At 39.4% G+C, this 27,707-nt stretch overlaps 1 protein-coding gene across 1 annotated transcript; it reads right to left on the minus strand.

The window, feature by feature from the left end:
- Positions 1-22,519: 22,519 nt before the first annotated feature.
- LOC148016637 (putative xyloglucan endotransglucosylase/hydrolase protein B) lies at positions 22,520-25,562 on the minus strand. The gene is made up of 4 exons (XM_087663847.1): positions 24,883-25,562; positions 24,233-24,333; positions 23,902-24,095; positions 22,520-23,370 (listed from the first exon to the last, which is right to left on the minus strand). Exons 1-4 carry the CDS (start codon positions 25,046-25,048, stop codon positions 22,995-22,997), a joined length of 837 nt encoding a protein of 278 aa, XP_087519973.1. The 5' UTR covers positions 25,049-25,562; the 3' UTR covers positions 22,520-22,994.
- Positions 25,563-27,707: the final 2,145 nt, after the last annotated feature.

Here is a 27,707-nt window from a genome sequence, read left to right on the forward strand (position 1 = left end):
ACAATCAACAAAAGTCCTTTGATTTACTGAAACATGCTTTAACTCATGCTCCGGTATTGCAATTACCTGACTTCAATAGACAATTTTTCTTAGTAGTTACTGATGCTAGTGGATCTGGAATAGGAGTAGTCTCCTTATGCAAGATTCACATCCCATAGCCTACTCCAACTGCAAACTTAAACCCTTTGAACTTAAGTATTCTACCTATGATAATGAATTGCTAGCTGTAGTACAAGCTTTACGCCAATGGAAACATTATTTAATGGGATCTGAATTCATGATCAAAACTAACTAACAAAGCATTAGACATCTCCTTAGTCAACCACAAATATCTGACCCACACATTAAATGGGCTGCTTTTATTCAAAGTTTTCATCCACTCATACAATATCAACCCGGAAAAGAGAATGTTGTTGCCAATGCTTTAAGTAGAAGACCGACTATTCATAATATCTCTGTGATATCTTTTGACTCTCTTCTCCCTATGAAAGACACTTATGACCAAGACCTTACTTTTCAAGCTGATTGAAATAAACTAGTTGCACATAATTGGATTCCTATTGATTCATTGTCTTACAGTGATGGATTTATGTTTTATGAAAAAAGATTATGTGTGGCTATTCCATTTCGATCATTTGTTTTGCATGAAATTCATTGTTCCCCATACTAAGGTCATAGAGGAATTATATCTACTTTGCGTACATTGATTGAAGATTTTTATTGGCCACACATGGAAATTGATGTATCTAACTTTATATCTGAATGCTTAATTTGTCAAAGAGTTAAAAGACACCATGGTAAATAGTATGGTTTATTAATGCCTTTACCAATTCCAGAACGACCATGGGAACAGATTTCAATGGATTTCATCACTGGTTTACCTAATACTAAAGCTAATAATGACATGATTTAGATTATTTTTTATAAGTTTAGCAAATAAGCATATTTGCCAAAAGTTATTATTTCTGATCGTGATTCTAGATTCTGCAATAATTTTTGGATTACTTTTTTTTATAACTTAGGAACAAAGATTGATTTTTCATCTGCATTTCATCCTGAAAAAATTGGCCAAATAGAAGCTACTAACAATACCATTTTAGATCTTTTGTGTGCATAAAAAATTTCAAAACCACAAACATGGGATACATATTTACATTTACTTCAGTTTGCATATAATAACACACCACATACAACTACACAGAAAGCACCATTTAAAATTATTTATGGATATAGATTGCCTACACTTGTTACATCATTGTCAAACAAAGTTTAAGCTGATGATGATATTGCTAACATGCATGCTACTATTTTTTATGAAGTTAAAGATATGATTGCCAAAGCCCAGCAATCATACACAAAACAAGCCAACAAGAAAAGAAAAGCTATGAGTTTCAAAGTTGATGACTATGTTTGGTTATGAATTGAAAAACGAAGATTACAAAGTGTTGACAAACACTGTGTTGTAAAAATAAGTGTTGGGCTCTCACCCATGCAATTTGTAAAGGTAGATGGGTGGTAGGAAGGAAGCTAGGAAGATAGGAGGACAATGAAAAAAAGGGACAATGAAAAAAAGGTAGATGGGTGGTAGGAAGGAAGCTAGGAAGATAGGAGGACAATGACCATCCCCTTATCCCCTTTTTTTCATTGTCCTCATTCACATGTAAAAAAGGGGATAAGGGGATGACCGCCCAAAAGGGATTTATGGCTTTGTATATAAAGTTGAAAAGTGAATGAGAAGCTCATTCTTGTGTGTGGTCAAAAGTGGCTCTCCTCTTCTTCTTCTTCTTCTTCTTGATCTTGCTTGCTTGGCTTGTGCTTGAGAGAGGGAGTGTGAGAGTGTGAGGGAGTGAGTGTGTGAGGGTGAGGGACTGAGGAGGAGAAGCTCTCCATCTTCTCCTCTCTTCTTCTCTTCTCTTCTCTTCTCTTGTCTTCTCTTCTCTTCTCTTGCTCACGGCAATGGAGCTTAGAGAGGGGAGCTTGAGGATGGAGCTCGTTTGAAGCTTGCACTTGGATCGTGGAGCTACCAGAGTGCTCAGGAGAGGGGTAACTTGATTGGGCATGGAGGTAAGCTCACTACACCCATAGAGATGGATGGCGTGTTGGCTATGTGAGAGGTAGCCATTACTGCTCAGCTTGGAATGCTTGAAACAATAAGCGGTCCATGGGTCTCAGTGGTTGATTGCCTCTACATTTTGGTTCCATTGTTGGGACCAATGAATTCAAGCCTTGAGCGCTTGTGCACTTGGAATCGAGCATTGAAGTAGGGTTTTCCCAAACCAGTGCTTGAGGTAGATAGGTAGGAAGTGAGGGAGTTTGAAGGGATATTCGATCTCCTTAACAAGTAGGTTTTTGGTTTTTGGACTTGGAAAAGCATATTGGAGTAGTATAGGCATTTCCCTTATGATTTTTTATTGCATTTAGGTAGGACGCAGGAGCGAAAACATTGGAGCACGTAGTAGGGTTTTCTATTGTTGTATAACTAAAACAGGGAAAAGAAGGGCAAAAAAATGAATTTTTTTTGCTAAATATTGGCAGAAAGAAACAACATCAAGCTAGAGCTGTGAGGATGACTAGATATGACAGTCCTACGATAGATGCACCTTGAATAGCACTGCATAGATGATCCAAGTAATCAGTGGAGAATCCACATCTGGTCGTGTAGTTGGGGACTCAATGGCATTTTTCAGAAGGCTTAAAATTATAAGTCAAGACTTGGAAGATGAAGACATAGTACCGCATGCTTACCTTAGGGTCAAACTCACCACAAAAAGAGAGCACACTGTCGATGCTCTCATTGATGAAGAAACTGATTTTAATGTCTTGACCTATGATGCATGGACCCTACTAGGCCAACCAGAGCTCACACCGACTAATGCAACTCTTAGTCCTTATGGAGGATGCTCACAAGCACTTATAGAAAAGTGCAAAATCCTTGTAACTATTGAAACAAAAAGCTTGCCTATTCTTTTCCATGTTCCTCCAAATAGTGCTAATTGTGAAAAAGAAATCCTCCTAGAAAGACCCTTCAAAAGGGAGACCAAGTGTGAGGCTGATTATGTAGCACAGATGATACACTTGGCACTATCGGGTGTGAGGATAGTCACAACCTTTAGCAAGGATGACCTCATTGAATCTCGAGGAAAAGGCAAGGAAAGTACTGACATAATAGGCAAGCCTAGCACCGGAAGCAGGGTCCAGCAAAAATCTTGGATTGCAGTGAGATTTGGTGTGCACAAAGAGCGCTGTGTATTTTGCAAAAAAAGCCCTATAGGGCTTATCTGTAGTTATTTTGGGTATCTGAGGCCGTTTCAGGCCCTGTTTTAGAGCCGCAAGGTTGCGGACAGCAGTTTGAGGGTACACTGTGACTTTGACTATATTGACCGAAAGTGGGTACGTAGGTTACAGATTTCAGATTTGTAAGTTCAAAGGTGTTTACCAGCGAGTAAACACAAGGTTTATCTGCAAACTGGTTGCAGATTGCATTTATTGTTGAGCAGACAGTGAAAAAGGCTGTGTGGTGTATTGTTGTGCACTACAGGTCGAGGGTTGCAGAAGATTTGCTTGCTATTTGGTATTAATTTTGTGATAATGGCAGAGAACAGTGGAAGCCCCATCATTGAGAAGCTCGACAAGAACAACTACCCTTCATGGAAGTCCCGTGTCACGAACTTCCTTATTGGAAAAGGTCTCTACAAGTTTGTTTCAGGTGAAGAAAAGGAGTCGGAGGTGAGTGATCCTCCAACTGCAGAAGAGACAAAGACACGGAAGGAATGGAATGCAAAAGATAAAAAAGCCATGTATTGGTTGTATGCAGTAATTGACAATAATATGCTGGAACACATTAGAAATGCAGAGAATTCATATGCAGCTTGGACCATACTTGAAAGTATATTTTTTGTAAATACAAAGGCACGAAAGATTCAACTCAAGCAAGAGTTGAATACATTGAAGAAAGGGAAGATGTCTATCAATGAGTATGCACTGAAGGTAAGGAGCATTGCAGATGCCTTGGCAGCGATTGATTCAATGCTCGATGATGATGATTTGGTGTCGTCTACCTTGGGTGGACTTAACAATGAAAAGGCTTGGAAGTCTTTTGTAACTTCCGTATATGTGAGAAAGCCATTTTCAAATTTCGATGAGTTGGTCTCCCTTATGATCACTGAAGAGATCAACATGCAGAGTGAGACATCTGAAAAAAGTGGTGAACAAGTCCAAGCTTTCTACTCCAGTTCAGGAAGGGGATGTGGTAGATTCTCTTCAAGAGGCCGTGGTACAGGACGTGGTAGTGACAACCAACAAAACAGATTGAATCAGCAATTTAGTGATATACAGGTTTTAGGAGGTCTTGGTAACTTTAGAGGCAGGGGGAGCTTTAGAGGAAGAGGTGGATGGCAGAACAGAGGTTCTAACAACTCTGGTATTGTGTGCCACTACTGTGGCAAAATGGGTCATATTGCAGCCCAATGTTATGCTAAGAAAGATGATATCCGCAGTGGTAAGTTGTAGCAAGGAAACTATGCACCGTCTTCACGACAGAATGAAGACAAAAATGAACGTCTGTTTGTTAGGCAACATATGCTGAATGTTTTTACAGGAAAAGGAACACATGATGATGCTTGGTATGTTGATTCAGGTGCATCCAATCATATGACCAGCCATGCACAATGGTTTGGAGAGATGTAGAATTTGCAAAATGCAGGTTATGTGTAGATGGGTGATGATTCATGCCACCCAATTTAACACATTGGAAAAGTTCCATTGTCCTTGCATGATAGTAAGACAAATAGTCTTTCAGATGTATTACATGTGCCATCTATTACAAAGAACTTGGTGTCAGTCGGGGTCAAATGGTAGAGCAAGGGCTGCAAGTGAGATTTAATGCAAAGGGCTGCTTTGTAGAAGACTTCAATGACAAGAGCAGGTTAGTTGCAAAGGGAAGTAGAGTTGGACGTATGTTTGCTCTGGATAGTGGAATTCCTACTATGAATGGTGCTATATATGCTAAAGGAAAAGGCGTTGTTGCAGATATTGAAATTTGGCACAAACGCATTGGACATGCAAATGTACAAAGGCTGAAATTAATGCAATCCAAAGGGTTGGTTACAGGTTTGCCTACATTTAGAGTTGCAGAATTTCATAAGGTATGCGAAGCACGTCAATTTGGTAAGCAGGCAAGACAACCCTTTTCACATGACAGAGATATAATAAGAAATATCCTTGATGTTGTGCATACAGACATTTGGGGGCCTACACAAAATGCATCTCTTGGAGGCAGCTCATACTTTGTCACATTCATTGATGATTGTTCTAGAAAGCTGTGGGTATATTTTATGAAGGAAAAGAGTGAAGCTTTTGAGCACTTTAGAACTTTCAAGGTTGCAGTTGAAAGAGAAACATGCTTGAAAGTAAAGTGCTTGAGGTCAGATGGAGGGGGAGAGTACCTCTCAAATGAGTTCAGTGATTTTCTGAGGTCTCATGGGATAGAGAGACAGTTCACATGCAGGTATACCCCACAGCAAAATGGGGTTGCAGAAAGGAAAAACAGGCATATTGCAGAAGTTGCACGCGCCTTGATGGGGTTGAAAAGAACATGCCTAAGCATTTTTTGTCTGAGGCTGTTCATACTGTTGTTTATATTATGAACAGAACTCCCACAGTTGCAGTTCATGGTATGACCCCCGAAGAATGTTTTACAAGTAAGAGGCCTGATGTCTCACACTTGAAAGTGTTTGGCTGCATTGCGTATGTTCATGTGCCAGATGAGTTGCAGAAGAAACTGGATCCAAAGGCTGAAAAGTGTGTCTTTATTGGATACTCTTTAGAGCAGAAAGGGTATCGCTGTTATAACCCTATCACATGTAAGTTCAGAGTGAGCAAGGATGTCATCTTTGATGAAATGAGCAGTTTGGTATGCATCTAGTGGTGATGCATTGGATGATGATGATGATCATGACACTCATATGCAGGCTGAAAAGCAAGAATCACGGACTCTTAGTGGACCAGAGACATCATCTGGTAGTCCTTAGTCTAGGAGACTAAGGAGTACCTCTACATCTTCAGGTGCATCTAGTAGCACTACAGGTAAAGACAAAGGAAAGAATAAAGTATCAGATGGCATTGATGCAGTTCTTGATGGAGACTCTAGTGGCTCAGAGAGCTTAGATGATGAGCTTGGTATTCCTTCTGTCAAGACACCGTGTACAGAGAGCTCATAATAATGTAAAGGCTCCATTGAGTGATCCGATGGTACGCAGATCTAGCAGGGTCGGATACCATGTTAAAAGATTTGGTTTTGAAGGTTATGCATCTTACAATTATGCTTATATGGTGAAACTAGTTGAGGATGTTGAGCCCACTTGTTTTGAGGATGCTGTTGGCCATACTCATTGGGATGCAGCAATGGATGAGGAGATGGCTGCATTAGAGGCCAATAAGACTTGGGATCTAGTGTCATTGCTGAGGGGAAAGAAAGCTATTGCATGTAAGTGGGTTTATAAGATTAAGCACAATGCAGATGGTTTTATTAGTAGGTACAAAGCTAGGCCGGTTGCAAAAGGCTATGCCCAGACATATGGCATAGATTATGATGAAACCTTTAATCCAGTTGCTAGGATGGCAACTATCAGATGTGTGATTTCTTTGGCAGCATTTTCCTGGCTTGCATATTTGTGCTATATATTTTTGACAAAGTATCCCATGCCTCCTTTGGCGTACTTGCATCTTGAATATGCACAATCATAGAGTTTGAAATGCTGATAGATAGCCAGTACATAACTTTCTTGGCTCTCTCATGCCATGCTTTAAATGCCTGCATTTGTTGTTGATTGGGAACATCAGGAAGAACAGGTTCTTCTTCATTTCCTGCAACAAATTCCCAATATCATTTTCCCATAAGGAAATTCGTCATTCTAAACTTCCATGCTTGGAAGTTATTCTTGTCAAGCATTTTAGTGACAATCTGTGAAAGAGAATCAGACGCCATTACAGAACACTACAAAAAATTCTGTCATTGCAAAAAACACAGCTTCAGCCTCACAAGGGCAAATCTGCAAAACTGACGAAAGTGGCATTTGACCACACAGTCACTTCCTAGTGACGATTTTGCATCAACAGGCAACAAGCATGATTCTGTAACTCCCAATGTCTCTGCGCACAGGCATACGATGCAATTTCTACATTAACTTTTCACCGACATGTAGAACAGTGGTCGTACAGCATAAAATTGGGCCTTTTCCTGAGTGTGTGCAGAAAACTTCTGCCTCCAAAACAGGCCCCGAAATGGCCTCAAATTAAAAAAAAGGGTCACCAAGGGCTAAAGCCTCCCCGCAGCATATACTGCCCTCTTGCTTCACCGCGAAGGGTGTCTCAACCTGAGACAATGCACTCTTGCACTTTCCGGCTGTGCTACTTGCAGAGACTTGCTCCCAAAACAAAAGAATGAAAGCAACACTGGTCCTCTTACCAGAGCGCCGCGAACTTGGCTTGCTTTCTTGAGCTCCTTACCACAAACAAGGCTCTGATACCATGTCAATATTGTGGGAGAGAAGAAAGGAGTCTCACTTGTAGCTTTCTTACTTGCACAATGGGGGAATACACACACAGGTGGAGGCTGAAAAAAATTTTCCTCTTCTTTGTTGTGTAAGCCAAAAGAACTCTAGTACATAGAAATAGAAGAACCCTATATATGGGTCTCAACCAAATTCAACTAACTAAGGTTAATTGAGCCACGAACTAGAGTAGATAAGGATAGATGTCATCTAGCTATTATTCATGGGCGGTGTACCAACCGCATCTGCAACTGACAAGTCGGTGACATAAATGCACAACGGTCACCCTGGCATATCACAAGTGCAGCTCGATATCTCAACAGTAGTTTGGTTGACAACACATTTAGTATGCAGTTGCGTACACTCAGCGCGGTGGTGAGTTTTTCTATTAAAGTGAAGTATAATCCAGTTAATGCATTTTCAAAATATGATTGAACCGTCAGTTTTATAAATCAAAATCTAGTGAAACTTCATACACATGCCGGGCATCATAAAAACTCATGGATATTTAAAAATTGGTCCCATCAAAAGTATCTAGGACACATGTTCGGAGGCTGACGTTTGGGGCCCTGAATGCCTCCGAACAGGTGTCCTAGAGACTTCTGATGAGGCAAAAAAAAAAAATGGTAGTTGATGTACCCTAGAGGAGTCCACAGGTTAAATTTCACGTCAATCGAATCACTGGTCATATTTTTCCAAAGCCTGGATACATTAATTCAGATTTAAGGGTTTTTTGAAAGTTTCGCTATAAGTTTAAAGTTTCACCTCATTTTACACATTTTGCTTTTGAGTTTTGGGTTTTCTCTCCTAGAAGACATGGCACGCACCAAGCAAGCGGCCCGGAGACACCCCCTAGAAAGCCTGTGCAAAGGCCACCTCCCCCAGCTCCACCACCACCATGCCAGCATCGCAAGCGTTGATGGAAGCCAGGCACAGTGGCTCTTCGTGAGATCTGCCATTACCAGAAGACCACGCACCTCCTGATACCAAAGGCTCCATTCCAAAAGCTAGTGCATGAGATTATGGATGACATACTCATTAAGAACAGTAGGAGGCACTTCCTAGATGGAACATGCTTGCAACAACCTGATCACTGGAATGCCCAAGCCCTCCTTGCACTACAAGAAGCTACTAAAGTTTACGTCATCAACTTGTTCAGAGACTCGGTCTATGTAGTAGTACATGCAAGGAGAGTCACCATTAGCGATAGGGATTTGCAAAAGTGAGGTTCTTCTGGCGATGGAAGGGTAGTCCTCAGGGAGATCAACAATGATAAGGGTGTACTACTAAAACATATATGGAATGTAGCTTTCAAAGAGATTTTGTAAAACCCTGGTTGTAATGGATCCCATGTAAAATGTTATGAATATGAATATAATTTTTTTGGCACGTCTTATTTTTTATTATTCACTTGTTATTTGTTTTATTTATGTCTTTGATTTATCGTTACATGTGTTTGAACGAATACATATTGTGCACGAACTCAATAAAGCAATACATATTAAATTTAGGGTATGAATCTTGTTGCATATAAATCTGATAAATAAACGTAATATTCAAGTAAAAAACAATAATAAACGACGTGTATGACAAACTATATTGCACACAAATCCAATAAATATTGGTTTTCATTACTTCAAGAGAATATTACAAATTATATTACATTGGTGATAAGATATCATTTGGCACTAAGTACATCTACTCTCTCCTAGGCTTCTTTGAGCTAGACTCCCCATGGTTAGAGCTATTCTTGATCATAGGCAGCAACACATTTTGCCCTAGTAGTTCTTGCCTAATGACATTGGGGTCTTCAACACCAGCAACCATGCCACGGGCCACCATGGAAAAAAGTGGCGCAGACCTAGTACTAGAGAATAAGTAGAGGAGCTTCGAACGTCGAAGCAACACTACTTTCTCCAAGCTAGAGTTCATTAGGATGGTCTTAAAGGGCCCAGCCTTTGTTAATACCCTCAACTTCAAGAAGTTCTCAGAAAATGCCAAAGAGCATGTCTTATGGAATACAAAAATGTCGTTCACAAGATGGCTGATATACTTCTTCAATGCTGAGTCCTACACCCTTCCTTAGCTACCAGATCGGCCACCTTGTCTAGATGAAAACTCATCTATTTAGACAATGTCCTACACATAAGTTCAGTGTCAGACTCACTGTGTCAAACTCACTATGCATGGAGTGTGGTAAAGATATATACATTGGATTTGTATCAAAATTTACCAGTAGGGCCCCTAGGGCATCATGAGTGTGCATATCAAATTTTGCTGGAGTTGCCCTGGTGAGAGGCTCGCGTCTGGGGGATTTGACGTGAACCTTCGACAAGGCAGCTCTAGGGGATCTGACGCGAGCCTTCGACAAGGCAACTCTAGGGGTCCGATCCTTGCAAAATTTGATGTGTAGACCCCCTAGGGCATCGGGAGTCTGCACATCAAATTTTTCCAGGATCGGGCCCCCAGAGTTGCCCTGGCTGAAAGCTTGCATCTGGGGACCTGAATTTTCCCTACCCGGAGGCTCCCATCTGGGGGCCTGAATCTATAGATTCAGGTGCAGATTCAAGCCCCCAAACAGGAGCCTCTGACCAGGGCAGCTTTGGGGACCCGATCCTGATAAAATTTGATGTGCAAACCCCCTAGGGCATTCGGAGTGTGCACATCAAATTTTGTCGAGATCGGGCCCCCAAAGCTACCCTGGTTGGAGGTTCGCTTATGGGGGTGGCATCAAGAGTGTGTAGACCCCCCTAAGGCATTAGGAGTGTATACATCAAATTTTATCGGGATCGGTCCCCCAAATCTGCCCTGGCTGGAGACTCGCGTCTGGGGGCGGCATCAAGAGTGTGCACATCAAATTTTGCCAGGATCAGGTCTCCAAAGCTACCCTGGTCGGAGGCTTGCGGTCTAGGGCCTGAATCTGTAGCGCGAGCCTGCGGCCAGGGCAACTCTGGGGATCTGATCCTGATAAAATTTGATGTGCACACTCTCGATGCCCAAGAGGCCCTACTAGTAAATTTTGATGCAAATTTGATCATATTAATCTGATAACATTACCTTCTCTGCATCATCTATCTATTGTTGTAATGGAGCATCCAAGTCTGCTCCTGGGCCACCCTCGTCTCTCTCTTGGGAAGGTACTACGTAGTTGGGTAAAGGTCCAAAAATGCTTTCTTGCAACCCCTCGAACTCCTCATATGAGATATCATACTATAGCGCCACATTCTCAATCTACTCTTGGATTCTCACAATGGTATACATGTCATTGACACTCCTGCCATCATATCGATCCACTTCATCAACATGTGTTGGTGCATCTTGTATATCAAAATCTATAAAATCACTAGGTGCATCATGCACCATGATACAATATAGCTCTTCTTTCTTTAGCTCCAAAATTTCTAGTACATCCTGCATAAGTAAATATTCCATCCTCTCGATGATGATAGCATGGAGAAAAGCGAGGGGTGGCTCATCGCTTGTCCACATCTCAACAGGGCAAGGAGGTGGGTGCACAATGGCTAAGCTTTGTGCTACCTCTACTCTCGGATCGAGTGTGATCTCTTCAGGCTCCCTCTCAAAATACTCTAGCTGGCCGATATGGCAAATAATAATATTCCTTGACTATTTGCTTATTGAGCTCCTTAAAATCCATGCGTAGCTAGATTTGATTGTTCTTTTTTTTTCCTAGTTACTATTGGTGAGCACCATTTAATATGTTCCATGAGGAAGATCAAATTAGCCTTTTGTAAATGCATCAATTCCTCAAAAAGAGGCTCTCAAAACTCAAAAGGTATTAATCAAACCTTCTGTCTCATTGACTTACTCTCTTCTTTGAATGGGATCTTATGAATGGCAATAGTGAGGGGAATCCCCTTCAAGTTATCATAGCTCCATGTGAAAACATCCTTGAACTCTAGTAGCTCCACATAGTCCTTTCATTCATTTTCAAATAACATAGTGTGACGACTTTAATCAAATGGGTGACCAAAAGTACCAAGTTCTAGTTCTACTACATTAGCATAATGAATTTGGTGTTTTTACTAGATCAACTCATTTAAGCACACTTGATAGACTTCCTCCATGGTGTAACCCTCACCGTATTTGCCAAAACTAGAAGTTCCAGCCATGGAGGTCCCCTCAAGTGCCTCCAATTCTATATAGTGGGAGGTAAATCCCTTTCATTTAGTGGGCATATTCAGGATAATCATCTATGGTGGTCCTCTTTAAATTGTGCCTAAAGATCAAGCGCTTAGCTAAGATATCAAGCGAGCAATTGGAATGTCCATGGTTGTCCCAATAAGAGCTAACAGTTTGGTCTTCCAAGTAATCGAATCATGTGAAAGTCAAGAATACACTCAATATGAGCTACCCTCACATGTACTTTGGAAATCGTCCAGTCTCGTTATCTTAGACTACCATCCACCATCTTCAAGATAGTGGTGACCCCGTTCTCCACAATGCTATCTTCATAAGCATGAACTCTAGGATAGTGTTTGCCGACATGTTCCCACCATTCACTACTTACTCAATTAACCCATACATGCTCCCCTACAAGGTCCACAACATAACCAGTTCATAAAATCTCCTTAAACTCCTAACAAACACTTAGGGACAATCAAATTATTTGCATTAGGTTTACATTCTGGTTTGACTTCACGTAGAGCATTTGCTAGGTCAAACTCTAGAAAATTAGCTACCGTTTTCTTTTCTTTCTATAATATCCTCTCTTTCAACCTCCTAAGTGCCTTAGTAGCCTCTTTGACTTCTGATTTATGCTTGCCCTTAATCACCACACACTCCTCCAAATCACCAAGAATCCTTAGAGGACCCTCTATAATGTTATTGTCAACAACACTTGATTTAGGGTTATGTTTACTAGTATTAGGGTCTGTCTTTTGATCCTCTTTCACTTTTTAACCCCTAACAACTATCCTAACATCCTTAGAAGCAATGTTCCTAGTGATGAAAAGTGTCTCAACTAGACTAACTTCACTAGGCATCTCCTCAAGAGTAGCCTTTCCTCTTTTTAGGATTTTCTTAGCTTGGGTGTTTACATCATTTTCTTGATGATTAAACAGCCAAAGTTGTTGGCCACCTTGTTGAAGTAAACTTATTTGGATCTAATAGGTGTTTGCCTTACGGTCTGACTTCCCTCATATATCATGTTTGTATGTGGATAATTAGGTAAAAGATGCAAACCGACACAACACTTAGAGCTAAACTTCAATGGGCCCCCTTAATCAGGCTTCTTAGTATCCATCAAGTTCTATTGACACTTAAGAACTCAATGTCCACTACGATCTGATAGTATTTCTTTGTGATCATGCCAGTGTAGTATTTCATCATGTCTTTTACCTCTTCTACCATATTAGATGTAGAAAATTCATATTCAACAGCTTCACAGTCACCCCCTCATTAGGTTTTACTATTTATAAAGGGTTGACTAGCTATGCAGTTCCTTGATTCATCACAGAACTTGTCCATCGCTCATGGATGACATGGGCATAGATTGAATTGCATTGGGCATCCCTAGGGCAATAAATTGTGAAAACCCTTTATTTAATGGTTCCTATGTCTTACCCGTAGAACTACTATGTAATGCAGTAACTTGAGAGGGAAGCAATGGTAGGATGCAATGTAGAAGCTATGGAATGCAAGGGTAGAGAGAGAGAAGACTAGAGTTATGTGGGTACAAAATAAATGTATCCTTAAACACAATATTAGAGATTTTGGGAATTTCCCAAGTCCCATTTTTAATGAATGTCTTATTTTTGTGAATGAAAGAGAGCACTATGTCTATTTTTGTCTTTAAAAGGCACTTTGTATGCTACAAATGTGAGATTGCACATCTTGAGAGATTAAGTGGTGATGAAGTGTAAGCTATGTGGCTATTAGGAGATTTGGATTTCACTATCTTTTCTAACATACTAACAAAATGCGATAAGGATATACCTAAGAAATTTCCAAGTTTGATGTAAGAATACAAAGGTTTGAAGGAGCGTAGAGAGAATTTAGAATACAAGAGCCTCAAACATTATATGAAGATATGTTATCATGGCCAAATTTCATAATTTTATGGATTTGAAAATATTATAATATGAGTTTCTTCTTTTAGATATAGCATCACTTAAAGTTACATGTATAAGTTTCATGAATTAAGACCTTAAAAGAGTCACCACTAACTAGGTGTGGTTTAATAACTTGATCTGATATCATATAGTAATAAGTTTGGTTAACCTATAATATTATTGAAAGAATAAAAAACATTAAGTAGATTCTCTCATTGATATTAGTGGTATTTAAAAAAACCAAGGTAACTACGTTAAATACTTGAAATGTCTAACAAGCATATATTTCATAACCATGCAAAAGCCCATAATATAAGGGACATATTTATTATGGGAGTTAAAATTAGTTTATATAGAGTCACTGCCTTGTTACATCATGTATATTGGAAAAATACAAATTTTTTAGATTTTGTATAAAACGTTTAGCTGCACTACCATTTATGAAATGTTTGTGATATCTTAACTAATGAGAAAGTTGCATTGCTTCTATATCTTTCAAAGTAGAGACTAAAGGAGTCTTCTTCAACTTGGATGATTGCGAGCTATTCAATGTAAGAGATGGATGACGTGAGGCATTTGTTGAGGATGTTTGTATAATAGATGGTCTCTTGAAGTAAGAATTGATTGAAGGGTGAATATTTCTTTCATCTTTATCAATCACGGTCTCGTACGGTACTGATGATGATGATGAAATATCATCATTCTCTGCTCTAGTCCATTCATCAATGACAACCTTGAATTGTGCATACAATTCATGTCCATATTGAACTGGCTTTTGTCCATATCGATCAAACTTGATGACTTCATGCGCATCATGACATTTGTTTAAGCAAGTAAAGTATGATAGAAGTTCTTTGATCAAGATAGAGTCTTCATGATCAATATCAAATGTTTTTGGATAAATTCAGTTCTTAATATGATTTAGACATCCTTTGTAAGACACAAGCTCTCAAAGAGTACCATGGTAGGTAATCACATATAAGCTTACCTTCTCTTTTTGTGAAGATTAGTGTGATGCTCTTTCTTTTGTTCTATGCTCACTATTTTGATCTTTCTTTTGTACAGATTTGTGGCATACATTGGAGAAAATTGTGCATCTAGAGATTGCTATATTTTGTTAGCTCCGAAGAAATATTTGATAGTTGGATCAAAATCATGAAGACATACTCTAGATGTGAGCTTATATCCCAAGAGGAGAGTTTGAGAAAGAAGGGAAGGCAACCTTCTCTTGCTGCATTTCATTGCCTAATGGGTCTAAAGGATGGAGACATCCTTACACTACAAGAGAAGATCAATGAAGATCATATCTTTTTTCTTAGAAACAAATAGCATAAGGAAGATATGATTGACATGGAAACAAGGCTAAGAAAATCAAGCAAGATAGGGTCCTAAAGGAGTAATTAGTCACTCTTTTCAATGACTCTGTTCTAGAAAGTAGCACTGTGATGAAGACTTGGGAAGAGCCTATTGATGATTATGGTATCAATGATGAAGTCTACAGAAAGATTTTAGAAATTTGCAATGATTGGGTATCAAAGAAGCTCACACGTGGAGCTGACGTAGGGTCCCTACCAAATGGAGTAAGAGATATTGTGAACTTCCTAATTGCAAAAAAGTAAAATCCTCTTCAATCCTCCAGCAATTTTCCTTGGCATGTATATGTTGTAGAATGCAATCTAGAAACCTTTAATCTTATACATCATGTTTATAGAGATCCAATTACCATTGGGGTTTTTGTTTTAGATGCAACACATGGAGTTGAGGGAATGAAATGGGACTCTATAAAGCTCTACTGCAAATGACATGTGAACCTAAAAAAATCATATTGTTATCATTTCTTGATCTAAAGCAAATGGTAGCTTTGGAAAATTCTCTTGAAAGCATTTCTTTCAAGTATCATATGCTAGCTAGTAGTGTTGACTTCCTACCAATGGATAGAACCTTTGCTTTTGGATCTATAGATTCCTTTGTAGTTTTGATATTAGTGACCATGGAAAAAAGCTTCATCAAATTTGAGAGATATATAAACAATATCAAGAAGCCTTCCATTTTGGACTTTGAAGGCTTGGACAAGAAGTGCAATGATGAGGACCTTGAAGAAGACCACAGGATTGCAAATGCCATTTTGAGAAAGAAAAGGAAAGTTATGGGGACTACAATCAAAGCATTCAATTATGCTCATGAGGTTGTATTTGATGTATATGCAAGTGGACTTGCATCTAAGGTGGCATTGGTAAACCACATTAAGACTATATGCAATGGTTTGCAACACTTAAGAGCAAAGAGAGGTTGTAGCACAATTGTGGATAGTCCATGAGAGTGCCAAAAAATTTTCAAATGCCCAAGAGGTTCCTCTTACTAAAGTTCAAGTTCTTAAAGTACCACTCGATGACATAGAAGAATCAAGCCAAGATATAGCAAGTTTAATTATGAAAGAGAAATTAAAGGCTACTTCAAGTATTTAAACTTTGTTCCTTCTCCTTTCATCAAGGAAGACACATTGATGTAATTTTGGTAACTTTCTTGAAAAGTTGCCTCCATTAGCACTTGTGATATTTTCTTTCTTTGGTTATATTGCTTTAAAAAACTATGTCTTTAGTTTTTTTAAAAAAATTTGCAAAGGTACCAAGCATGTTTGGTTTAAAAAATCTACGTCAGTAAATCTTTTGCTAAAATAGTATTAAAGAGCTCATTAAAATTTATCATCCTTTGAAAGGACAATTGTTTAAAGGAGATATTGCAATCTAGAGTGTAAGAATACTTATCACAATGAAAAGTTTGAGCTAGTTATCCAAAGAAAAACTTGTGCATCATACATGATAAGATGGACTAGCAAAAGAAAACTATCACTAGGTTAATGCTTCTATCAAAAGAGAGTGAAAGATCTACTCAACTATCAATTTCTTTAATAGGCATGATTACATATGGGCGTGGAGAAGGCAGATACAGACATTTCTCACTTGATTTATGGCCTCACGATCCTAACTTCACAATTATCTCGTTGTCCTTGTGCTTTAGGAACTTCGAGCGACTAGACAGGCATGCAAATGATGATCTATATAGGTAGATGGAATGCAGAGATCAACCTTTGTGTGCTATAAAAGCCCTCAACTCGAGAAAATCACTAGACCACCATCAAGGTGTTGTGCAAAATAAAGCATGCATGAAAGATAATACACCACATGATGGTCATCATCATTTCAAATGATTGACCGAGAACTTGCTACTTCAATAATTGTGGATCAGAAAATAAAAATTGATGTCTCTTTGCATATCTATTATTGCTTGTTGCACGAGAAACATTCAAGATAATCGATCTTGGGTTTCCCATACACATAAAGACATTGATGCAATGTTCAGCAAATTTTCAAAGAAGCTAAGGATGAGCATGACCTTTACTTTTCCTCACCTTATGCAATAGTTTCAATCATGGCAAATGACAAGTCCTACACCATTCTTATTGACACATGTTCTTGACTTTAAGAGATACATCAATGAGGGATACTTGTGTGATTCCAAATATACACTTGTTGGTCACTCAAAACCTCTTCAATTTTGGTTTTATATGCAAGGAGATACACTTTTCATGCAATGTAAGATGCATCTAAAGTCCCTAGACTGGTTACCAAGAGAAGGTGGCATTGAATTATGGAAGAGAGACTTTGCAAGAAATCCTACTCTTCCAAAGGGTGTTCCAATGTTGTTGGCCATGTTCGAGTACATTAAGGAGAATCTCACAAAGTTTATAACACCAATGGTTGATTATTGGAAACATATGATCTACGCTCTTCAAACTCCAAATGTCGAAGAATATATTTTTCATGGATTTTTGGCCAAGAACATAAAGTGATGTAATATGCACAAATGTAGATAATGGAGATGACTTTATTGGATTGGAAGAGTTGAATGATCATATTGTGGTAGCAAACGACCCAAATATTTGGAGGCAATGGAATATTGATAGGCTTCCCCCCCTCCATGTTGAAATGCTCAAATACCTTCCCAATGTATTCCTTTTGAGACAAATAGAGTATCTTTCTATCTTGATCTCTCATAATACATATGCCAAGGATGTGACTAGCATTTCCCAAGTCCTTTATGTCAAAGATTTCATGCAATATTTTATTTAAAGCATCCACATCCATGATTAACTTCTTAGCAATGAGAATGTCATCCATATAAATAATCAAGATCATAAGGCTTCCATCCCTAGCCTTCCTCGTGTATAGGAAATAATTAGTCTCACTTATAGTGTACCCTTGAGCTTGCATAAAGGCATCAACCTTATAATATCATTCCATGGGAGGCTGTTTCAAACCATAATAGCTCTTATGCAACCTACACACCAACTGCTCGTTGTCTTCCACAATAAACCCCTTAGCCTATTGCATATAAATATCCTCATCCAAGTTCCCATTCAAGAAAAAAGTCTTTACATCCATCTCAACCAACTCGATATCCTTTGTGACAGTCAAGTCAAGGATCGTACAAAGGGTGGTCATCTTGATTTACTGGTGACAAGAAGATCTCATCAAAGTCAATTTGCTTCTCATATTTAAAGCCTTGGGCTAGCAATCTTGTGTTGTACTTAGGCAATGCATCAAATGGAGATACCTTTAGCCTATAGATCCACTTACATGGTAGTGCATGTTTTTCCTTAGGCAAAGGAACTAACTCCCAAGTAGCATTCTTTTCCAAATAATCCATCTCTAATTGTATATCCCTCTTTCACTTATGATTGTTATCTCTAGTCATAACATCTCCATAACAAGAAGACTCTACACAATTTGTGGCCATGGCATAGTCTAGAGACGAAGTGAACAATGGAGCCCTCACAAGCATCACACAACCTCTACAAAATCATAGTGTATCTTATTTTCCTTCTCTATAACAAATATAAGAAGACCCCCTTCTTTTCTCAAGTAGGGCCTATGCTTTTTTTGATAATCTAATCCCCTACTTCTCAAAAAAAAGTTGCCCATATGTGCAAATAGCTCCCTTGCTTGCATACATCAATACATGAACCAAATCTCTTATTGAACAATCCAAAAACTCAACTATTTTTCTTTATTTCTAATCACTATTGGCTAACCAAACACTTTAAAATTGGGCTGTGCAAGCTCCCAAACTGAGCCTCAATGGTTCCCTCAATCAAAGTACCTATTTGACTTCAATTAGAGAGCTTAGTATTAAGATTTGCACATCTTTCAAAACTAGATAGCAAGCATTTATGTCGTGATAAAGCTTGACTCATTGATCTCATAGTAAATCTTGAATCCTCACACTTATTGCACCAACCATGATGCTCAAGTACTAGTTGAAAGGAAGCGATTGTGGGATGCAAAGTCAATGGAGAGAGAGAGAGAGTGTGTGTGTGTGTGTGTGTGGGAGAGAGAGAGAGAGAGAGAGAGAGAGAGAGAGAGAGAGAGAGAGAGAGAGAGACAGAACAAAAGAAGTTTTATGGGTTCTCATATACTCTTATTCTTCATACTTGTATGAGGGATGCACACTTAGTCTTTAGCCATTGGCCATGGGCCTATTGATTTCTCCAAAGAAAACTAATTTGGGCCTATTGAGCAATGCAAGAATGGTATGCAATCTTAATGCTTAATTAAAAAACATACTCTTCCTTATATTTTATTGCCACAAAAACATGGTCCCTAACATTTTTAATTTGTTTTCCTATATAATGTGATTAATTTTCTATGCAAAGAATCTTAAAAAGAAGAACATAGAGTCCATGAAATTGTAATATACATACATACATACATACATACATACATACATACATACATATATATATATGATAATCATGGCCCCTTAAGCTATGGTTTTCTAAACAAGAAATCATACTTAACCATTGGAGAGCATGCAACTCAATGTATGCATATTCATGATTCCATGCATAAAGTCCATGAAATTGTAAGCTATAGATATAATGATAAGCATGGTCCTTCAAGCTATGGTTATCTAAATAAAAAATAAGAAATAACCATTGTAGCACATGTAGCCCAATGTATGTATGTTCATGTTTTTATGAATAAAGCCAATGAGATTTAAGATGTCAGTATAATGAGAATCATAGCCCTCCAAGCTATGGTTCTCTAAACAAGAAATTAGATTTGACCATTAGAGTGCATGCAACTCAATGTAGATGCATGCAAATTGAGGTGTTTCAATGATTGAGGAGACTTGTAATGCATTGAGAATAGGTTCAAGGCCACCAAATTTTGTGTACATGCTCGATGATGTGATGTATTCATCACTGTGATTCGATTGTATTTGAGGTATAGAATCATCCTCCTAGTGCCATGTTTGATAAATTATAAGTTTGGTACATTATTAAAAAACATAATGTAAATAAGACCAGTATCAAATCAAGTTTCACTCCTTAGACCTCACTTCAACAACAATGATGTTGAGATACTTGATTTGGTAGAGCAAATCCTCTTTCACATTACATTTTAGGGAAGACTAAAATGAAGTGTGCAATGTACATTACTAAAACATTCACCTTTACTGTATTTTAGGAGATTTAAATGAAGTCTATAGGAGATTTACTAATAGAGTATATAGACATCACATAAAACTTCACCTTAACCATCTTATTTCAACTTTATGGAGAGGTATTTCTATACCAAAAAAAAAAATCCCTTGTTTTTTGAGCACAAGTGCCAAGAAGCACTAGGTCAAATTTCAGTTGAGCATAAGTGCCAAGAAGCACTAGGTAATTAGTATCAAGAGATACTAGGAGATTATACCCTTCGAACTTGGGATCTTCAAATCTTGCACATCCGAGTCGTCCCAATTCTTCCCTCCTTGATTTGATGTTGGAATAGCAAAAAAAAACTCACATTTGATCAAGGGCAAGGCTGATTGTGTTAGATACCATTGGTGCTACAACACTAGATGAGTGTCAATGGACACTGTGCTTTGTATCTTCTTTAAGTGCTTTGCAAATCTTGTCAAGATCTCCTCTCCTTGCTAGTAAATTGGTTGAATGCTTGCTGAAATAAGGTTGTGGTTTTGCTGAAGACTAAGGAATTTCCAATAGCCAAGACTTGAGGACTCTAGTGGGTGAGAGAATAAAGTAGGAGATGAAGCTTAGCTATGGAGTCTGTGATTAGGGTTACCAAACCCAATTGGTTTCTTCACTGCTACAGCGTGTATAGGCGATTACTTGCCACAATACTTCATGGAGAGATAGCTTACTTAGTAGGCTTTTAAAGTCCCATGATTCCCATCAAGATTGCAGGGCACACGAACTGTATGCAACGTACGACCAGAATACAGGCGCAGACAGGCAGCGTGCTGAAGAAAACGCAATGCCTAGGTTGATACTTGACAATGTCAAGGTTTGAAAGGGACCATGGTATTCAACAACCGTGGTTTTAATAAACCATGCATACATGACCTAGTCTAAGGCTTTATTTGCAATCTGTTTCTTTGCCTTGTTTGTCCTATACAAAGAGGCTATGGTGGATGTGATTGCACATTTCTCAACAAAAACAAGTTCCTTGGATATATGATTATTTTATTTTAAGAATATGAAATATCATTTGCAACACATTTTTTGATATTCCATACATCATAAGAATGTTCACCTTGAGCTTTCAACCACAACAAATTGTATTTCACTAAATAGAATAAAGCTTTGGCTTAATTGGGAAGGGGAAAAACTTAGTTACTTCAATATTTTATTCTGTGAGTGTTAAACTATACTATGAATTCTCATTAATGTGTAATGCATATCAAATGTATAGAGCAAATAATCTATATGTTAAGACTAATTTATTCATAGATAACGAGGAATGTTGACCCGTAGTGAAGTCGCATTTGACCCATATTGGACATGTCCATGTTTCTGTTATACGCATCGCCAAGCTAGGCTCTGTGTATGGTAGATCCATAAATGATGAATCACATTGACAATGGATGGCTAAGATTGAATGCTAAGGGGACTTGTGCTTGTGGTAGACCTCAACCCTAACCAACACCATTGCTTGCAAAGTTAGGACTCTAATGACTGCTAAACTTATGTGGTTGAAAATCTCTCCTTGTTTTGATTTAACATTGAGTATGATCATGTCTAAAATGGAGATATATATAGGCTATGAAGGCAACCCCTCCAATCCTTGGTGTTTTATACATGGTGCCACAGTAACAATTACTTTCCTACAATTGTGCCAAAGCTTCCATCACAAGGCCTCCTTGCTACTGCATCCCACCTTTCATGAAGGTGGGTGACCTTGTATCATGGATTGCTAATTTGCTATTGATTCACTCACCTTACTGAAAGAATCATGTGCATGTGTATTTCTATGAGGAAGAATGTGTATCTATTCATGGGTATACATATATCTATGAAAACTAACCTTTTCAAAAAGAAATGGTACTTGCACACATATATCTTGAAACTATACAAAGACATTGTATGATTACCGATTTGTATATTGAAGGCTTTAGAATGAAACATGTGCCTTATAATGGAGACATGACTATGGACCATAAAACTTGATATAAATTCACCACATATTACTTCAATAGCATAGTGGATGAGAGAGAGAGAGAGAGAGAGAGAGAGAGAGTGTGTGTGTGTGTGTGTGTTGGGCAGGAGGGTGGGGTGATATAATCCCACCATAACCCCTATCAACATATTTTTCATTTGAAACCAAGAGACATGTCTTGCCGCAAACGTACATATAAACATGCACCTTCACTAACTCCTTTTTGTTGAGTAAAAGCACATCTTTGTGTTAAGGTGCATTCTAGACACGTCATGTAAAACAAGGCTTGGCCAGAAAGTATAGATGTGGGTGTTTATAAAGTGTGATTTGGTGCATGCACTGAATAATTGCAACATTGTGTGAAGCGTGGCTCAGGTGCACAAAGCCTGGTTGATACTTATAGACAATTAATGCAAGCATACTTGCCCTAAAAGTATCCATTGCTCCCTCAAGCAAGCACTATTTTACTTCCCAAATGCAAGGCCTGCTTTCCCTTTCCTCACTCAGAAACATGGAAAAAGGAATAAGAAGGAAGCAACTGTAACCAACAGCTTAACTCAAAACGAGGAAAAGCAAAATTTCAACCATTATTCACCAAGCCACCAACCCATTGTAAAAGGATGTGTCCTACGGCTATTGGTAGATTTAAACAGCCCCAATATGCTCCAGTACAAGGAAAAAAATATGGTAGCCGGATGTGCTATAGCCCCTACATCATCATCAGCATCATCATCATCATCATTCAGAGACTAAAGGGTGTTATTCGCTGGGAAAATAAAATGTAGAGAGACATCATTCCTCTCCCAATGAAAGAAGAAGTAGATCCAGGATTGGAAAGTCTGAAACGGAGGAGGACAATGGAAACATCACTGGGGACATTCTGGGGGAATCTCAGGATACCTCCCCCTGTCTGTGCAATAATTGTAGATCATGTAATTCTGCTGAGCCCACTGATACTGAGCTGCCTGTTCAGAAGTCAAGTTGTGAAACTGTGGAGTGTTCCACCATTTGTTCTTGGCGCAAGAGCTTTTACCAGGAACGCAAGCATCGTATTCATACTTGCCGAAGGCGGCAATGAAGGGAGATTTCGCCCAATTGATCTTCACCCAGCCGCCCCTCGTAGCCCACGAGCTTCCGTCCCATATGCTTGCATAGATTCTCATGGGCTGTTTGTTCAGAAAAGGGATCCCTTTGGATTCAAGATTGGGCACCACTCTGATAGGTATTCCATCTACCATAATGCTGCACATTCAAAGCACCCATGTCACTTACATCTGTATTGTAACAGAAAACAGTACGAGGAACTCGTCCACAGCATGTTAAGAGATTGAGGAACCCATCTACAATCACAAGAGGTTGTTCACACTTTCCCGTGTGGGAAAAGGGGTTCTTCTCCCTTATTGTTTCCTGTAGTGCTCCACATCATGAACTTCTTCTTGGGTGGCACCGCATACCTAGCTAGGTACAGTTGGGGGCAGGGGTTGCCGGCCGAGGGTAGCTAGGTATGTGGTTATGTGGAAAGTAGAGCATCAATTTGTCTAAAACTTCTTGTGAATCACTTCGGTTATCCATACCGTTGAGGTGAAAACCTATATCCAAATGCTAATAGTCATTCATGGACTTTACCTCTCAAGTGCTTTCTTATCACAAGATGTAAGGGGACCTACGGCCACTAAGGTTCAGCAATATCAAGCAAGCACCCAGCAATACCAATATCTAGAGGTCACTGACACAGCATGTGAGGTCATGCAAATTAGATGAATGTAAGCTTACAGCAGCTGCTGGGGGTTCCAAACCACCGTGTAATTGTGGTAAGCTTTTGTTGGGTCAAACCACAAGAATGTTCTTTGCTCTCTTCCTCCGGTGCCATTCCAGAACACATTGGTCTGCAGTGCATACGGTTGGCCCGTTTCATTGCCAAGGAACTCAAAGTCCACCTCATCCCGGTTCTCGGTTCCTGAGTAGAACTAAGCAACAAACATGTTGCAGAGAGGTTAATGACACAACAGTACACAATATAACGATCTAGCCCACAACCAGAAATTTGAAATAATTGCCATGATCATTCCTTGCTCAAACATCAGCATGAGTAAGCTGAGCTTACATAATAGGCCGTTACGGTGCCTGCTGAGTCTTTAGGGACAAGCTTGATGTACATGCTGAAGCTTCCAAACATGTAGCTCTTTATGGATGCAAATCCTGAAGCTGCATTTCCCATACCAGCAGAGTTTAGCCTTTAGTGCATTTCATAATAAGGATCCCAACAGTACATTTGTTGATGCATTGGAAAGTACCACCAGCCAAAATTCAGCTAGACAAGGTAGCTAAACCACAACAAGTAGTTCAGCTACAACTCAAAAGAAGTTTTAGACGAATTCCCATTATAAGAAGTAGTCCCACATTGTGAATTTTGATAACGCCGTGAGCTTTTGCAAGGGAAGGACAGCATAGCTAGCTAGGTGCGGTTGGGGGCAGGGGGCTGCCAGCCCAGCTGGGGCTGGCAACCCCCAATTTGCTCCTAGGCAGGTCTGTGGCGCCTCCCAAGCAGAAGCTCATGATGTCACTAGCAGCTCATTCCCATAGATTTTCAAGTTTGTCTGACATAATGTAAGTACAATACTCAATAGCTGACTGCTCGTGAATGCTCCCAACCAGTTCAGAAGCACATGTAATGTCGAGAAGGTATCAAGCCAGCTTTTGCTAAACAACAGCGGCAAAATTTAGCAACCCAGAAATCGCGTTTACATAGCTTACCAGTGACGTTGGTCAAAGCCATCTGCCAGACATGGTCGTGGTTGGTTGATTTGATGTTTTCGTCGCCCCATGTGATATGGAAGTGATCGGAGTATCTACAGTGGGAAAAGCTAGGTAAGAGGGCCAAAATGCATACTGAGTAAAGGGAAAGGACAAGTGCATTCATAAGGGTTAGTGTCTAAATGCCCAAGAAGGTCTAGAGAACGAGGCAAACAAATGAATGATGAGTGCAGAGACAAAAACTGAATGATGAATGGAGACCCGCAGATAAATTAAGAGAAAGATAATGATGACTGAAGGGATGGAAGACCCAAAGAGAGGAGGATGATTGATTGATGAAGGAGATTGGAAACACCACAATTGGATACACAGAGAGAGGGCAAGGTGCGGGAAGGGAAGGCACACACAGAAGACAGAGTAGAGTGCTTAATATATAATGCATAAGATTTGTGTCCAGATGATGCAATTCCCACATGACGCCTGACAGTGTGCAAACGAAGACTTTTGAGGGATATCTCACCTTCATGGAAGCTCTCTCTCTCTCTCTCTCTCCCATGGTTTCCCTTCATAGAAGCTCTCCCCCATGTTAGGCCTTCTCCTTCTACGACACAAAGGCAGGCGATGCTTTGGGCCTTTGGAAAACGTCATGAAAATCCAGCAAACAACACTGTGAAAAAAACAATATCTGAGAGAGAGAGGACGTGGGATTGCTCCCTTTCTTTATATGTTCGGTGCACATTTCAAAACTCTCACGACGCGCTTTCTCTTCTGTCTGGGTGCCAGCAGTTCTTCTAAACTTGCCATGATCAACCAACCCATACATAAATCCTTCTCTCATCTCTTACAATATGGAACCATGTCTGCACACCAGGGTTTTGAAATTTGGAACCGGTTCTTTCTTCGTATTTGTGTAACTAAACGTATGCGTTGCCCAGGCATTCTTTGTAAGGGCGGGTTCCAGACTCGGACGGAAGGCACACACAGTGGATGGTCATGTCCAGTGCGAAGTATTTATAAAAGATGATGGCTGCATCTGCCTTGTCTTCTAGGCGTAACGGTCTACGTCGAAGCCTTCGGCAAGGGGAGCAATTTCCTTGCAATGGTTCAACCCCTTCCGGGATCCGTTTTAGAAGGCTTCTCAAAACCTTGAGCAAGTTCTAGGATGCAGATAACGCCTCTATGGTCCCCCCCCCCTCTATAGTTAGTTCTCAAGAGGGCTTCTCAAGCACTCAAGCAAAACCCCAACCCCTAGCCCTAGTTGCGGGCACATCACCATCGAGTCCATTTTCTTAGAATTCCGAACTTGATGTTCTAGTTCTGCTTCATAAGTGAAGCATCAGACAATCACCGTAACAGAACCTAGCACCCACCCCCCTCTATAGTTAGTTCTCAAGAGGGCTTCTCAAGCACTCAAGCAAAACCCCAACCCCTAGCCCTAGTTGCGGGCACATCACCATCGAGTCCATTTTCTTAGAATTCCGAACTTGATGTTCTAGTTCTGCTTCATAAGTGAAGCATCAGACAATCACCGTAACAGAACCTAGCACCCATCTAAGAAGGGTCGCTTCCTAGTCAATCAAAGATGAGAGTAGCTCTCACACTGCACTTGCACTTACTTCATAGAGAGTGGCAATCCTTTAAACTTCCATGGCCTCAAGGACCACTACTCCACCACACCATTCACTTGAAACAATGTTAGATTGGGTTCATTTTCCTACATGGGACAATCATGCTCTAGTGGGCCTTCCTAAAATTCCTTTGGTTAGGAAGTTACACGATTGTAAGTCGCTATATTTTTTAAAAATGATGGTGAATAATATTCATCAAACTTTGAGCTACATGAGAGTCAGGATTCTAGTCCATTGATAAATACATAAGGGTTTATGGAAGGGTTGGAGTTGGAGTCCATTGGGTCATCCACTTCGCCAGTTAGCAATACGCATCCACATATAGTGTAATTTTATGGTATCATCTCAACGTCATCATGGTAGTTGATGTTGACACCATGCTATTCACCCTTGTACGTATCCAAAATTAATAAACAACTATGATGTCATATTAAGGAATAGGGCATCCATGTTTGTCATGTTGGAAATGGCACGTTGTCTTTGGTCATGTGTTTTGTTCAAAATTGCATGCATGGTAAGGGGGACTAATGTAGGTATCACATACAATAGCTAACTTTGATTAGTACAATCTATCACTATGGACTTTGTTGCACTTGAATATCTTTCAAGGTGTAGCAAGTTTCTCGCAATGTTGAACTTGCTTATTAGAGCTTTCTTACGTTTTCTATTATGTCCTTATTGTTAACACAACAAATGCATTGAGGTAATACATGTAAAAATAGAGTAAATAAAAGCATCTTAACTTGGTAAACTTATGTAGCCCTGCTATCCATCATGTATGATGTTGTGTTGCACATGTATATATGGCTTGCTAATTAATCCCTCTCACTTATTTATAAGAAAATTAGCCTTCATTTTGTATGGTTTGGCCTACAAAAGGGAGGTGTGATGATTTCTTTTCATACTTTGGAATTATCAACACCCTATTTTATAGCAAGTTGCTAATCAAGTGTATAATATGCAAAAATTAGGGATCTACTCTTTCCACATGTTGAACTTAATAACTTTTAATTTAAGTCCCTCCTTACAATCATGACTTCCCTTTTTCTCTTGAACCATTCCATCACATTTTTCAAGAAACCATATGGAAACTCCCAAATTGCTAGGTATGACTTTTTGGTGTCCGCAAACAAGCAAGCGACCAATAATTTGTCCCACCCCCAAGTTTAGGTTTTGTAATCATTTTTTACACAAGCT

Source organism: Lygodium microphyllum, chromosome 23 (assembly GCF_053477565.2).
Source record: "Lygodium microphyllum isolate KBCC chromosome 23, Lygodium_microphyllum_v1.1.10, whole genome shotgun sequence".
In the NCBI taxonomy this organism is placed as follows: domain Eukaryota; kingdom Viridiplantae; phylum Streptophyta; class Polypodiopsida; order Schizaeales; family Lygodiaceae; genus Lygodium; species Lygodium microphyllum.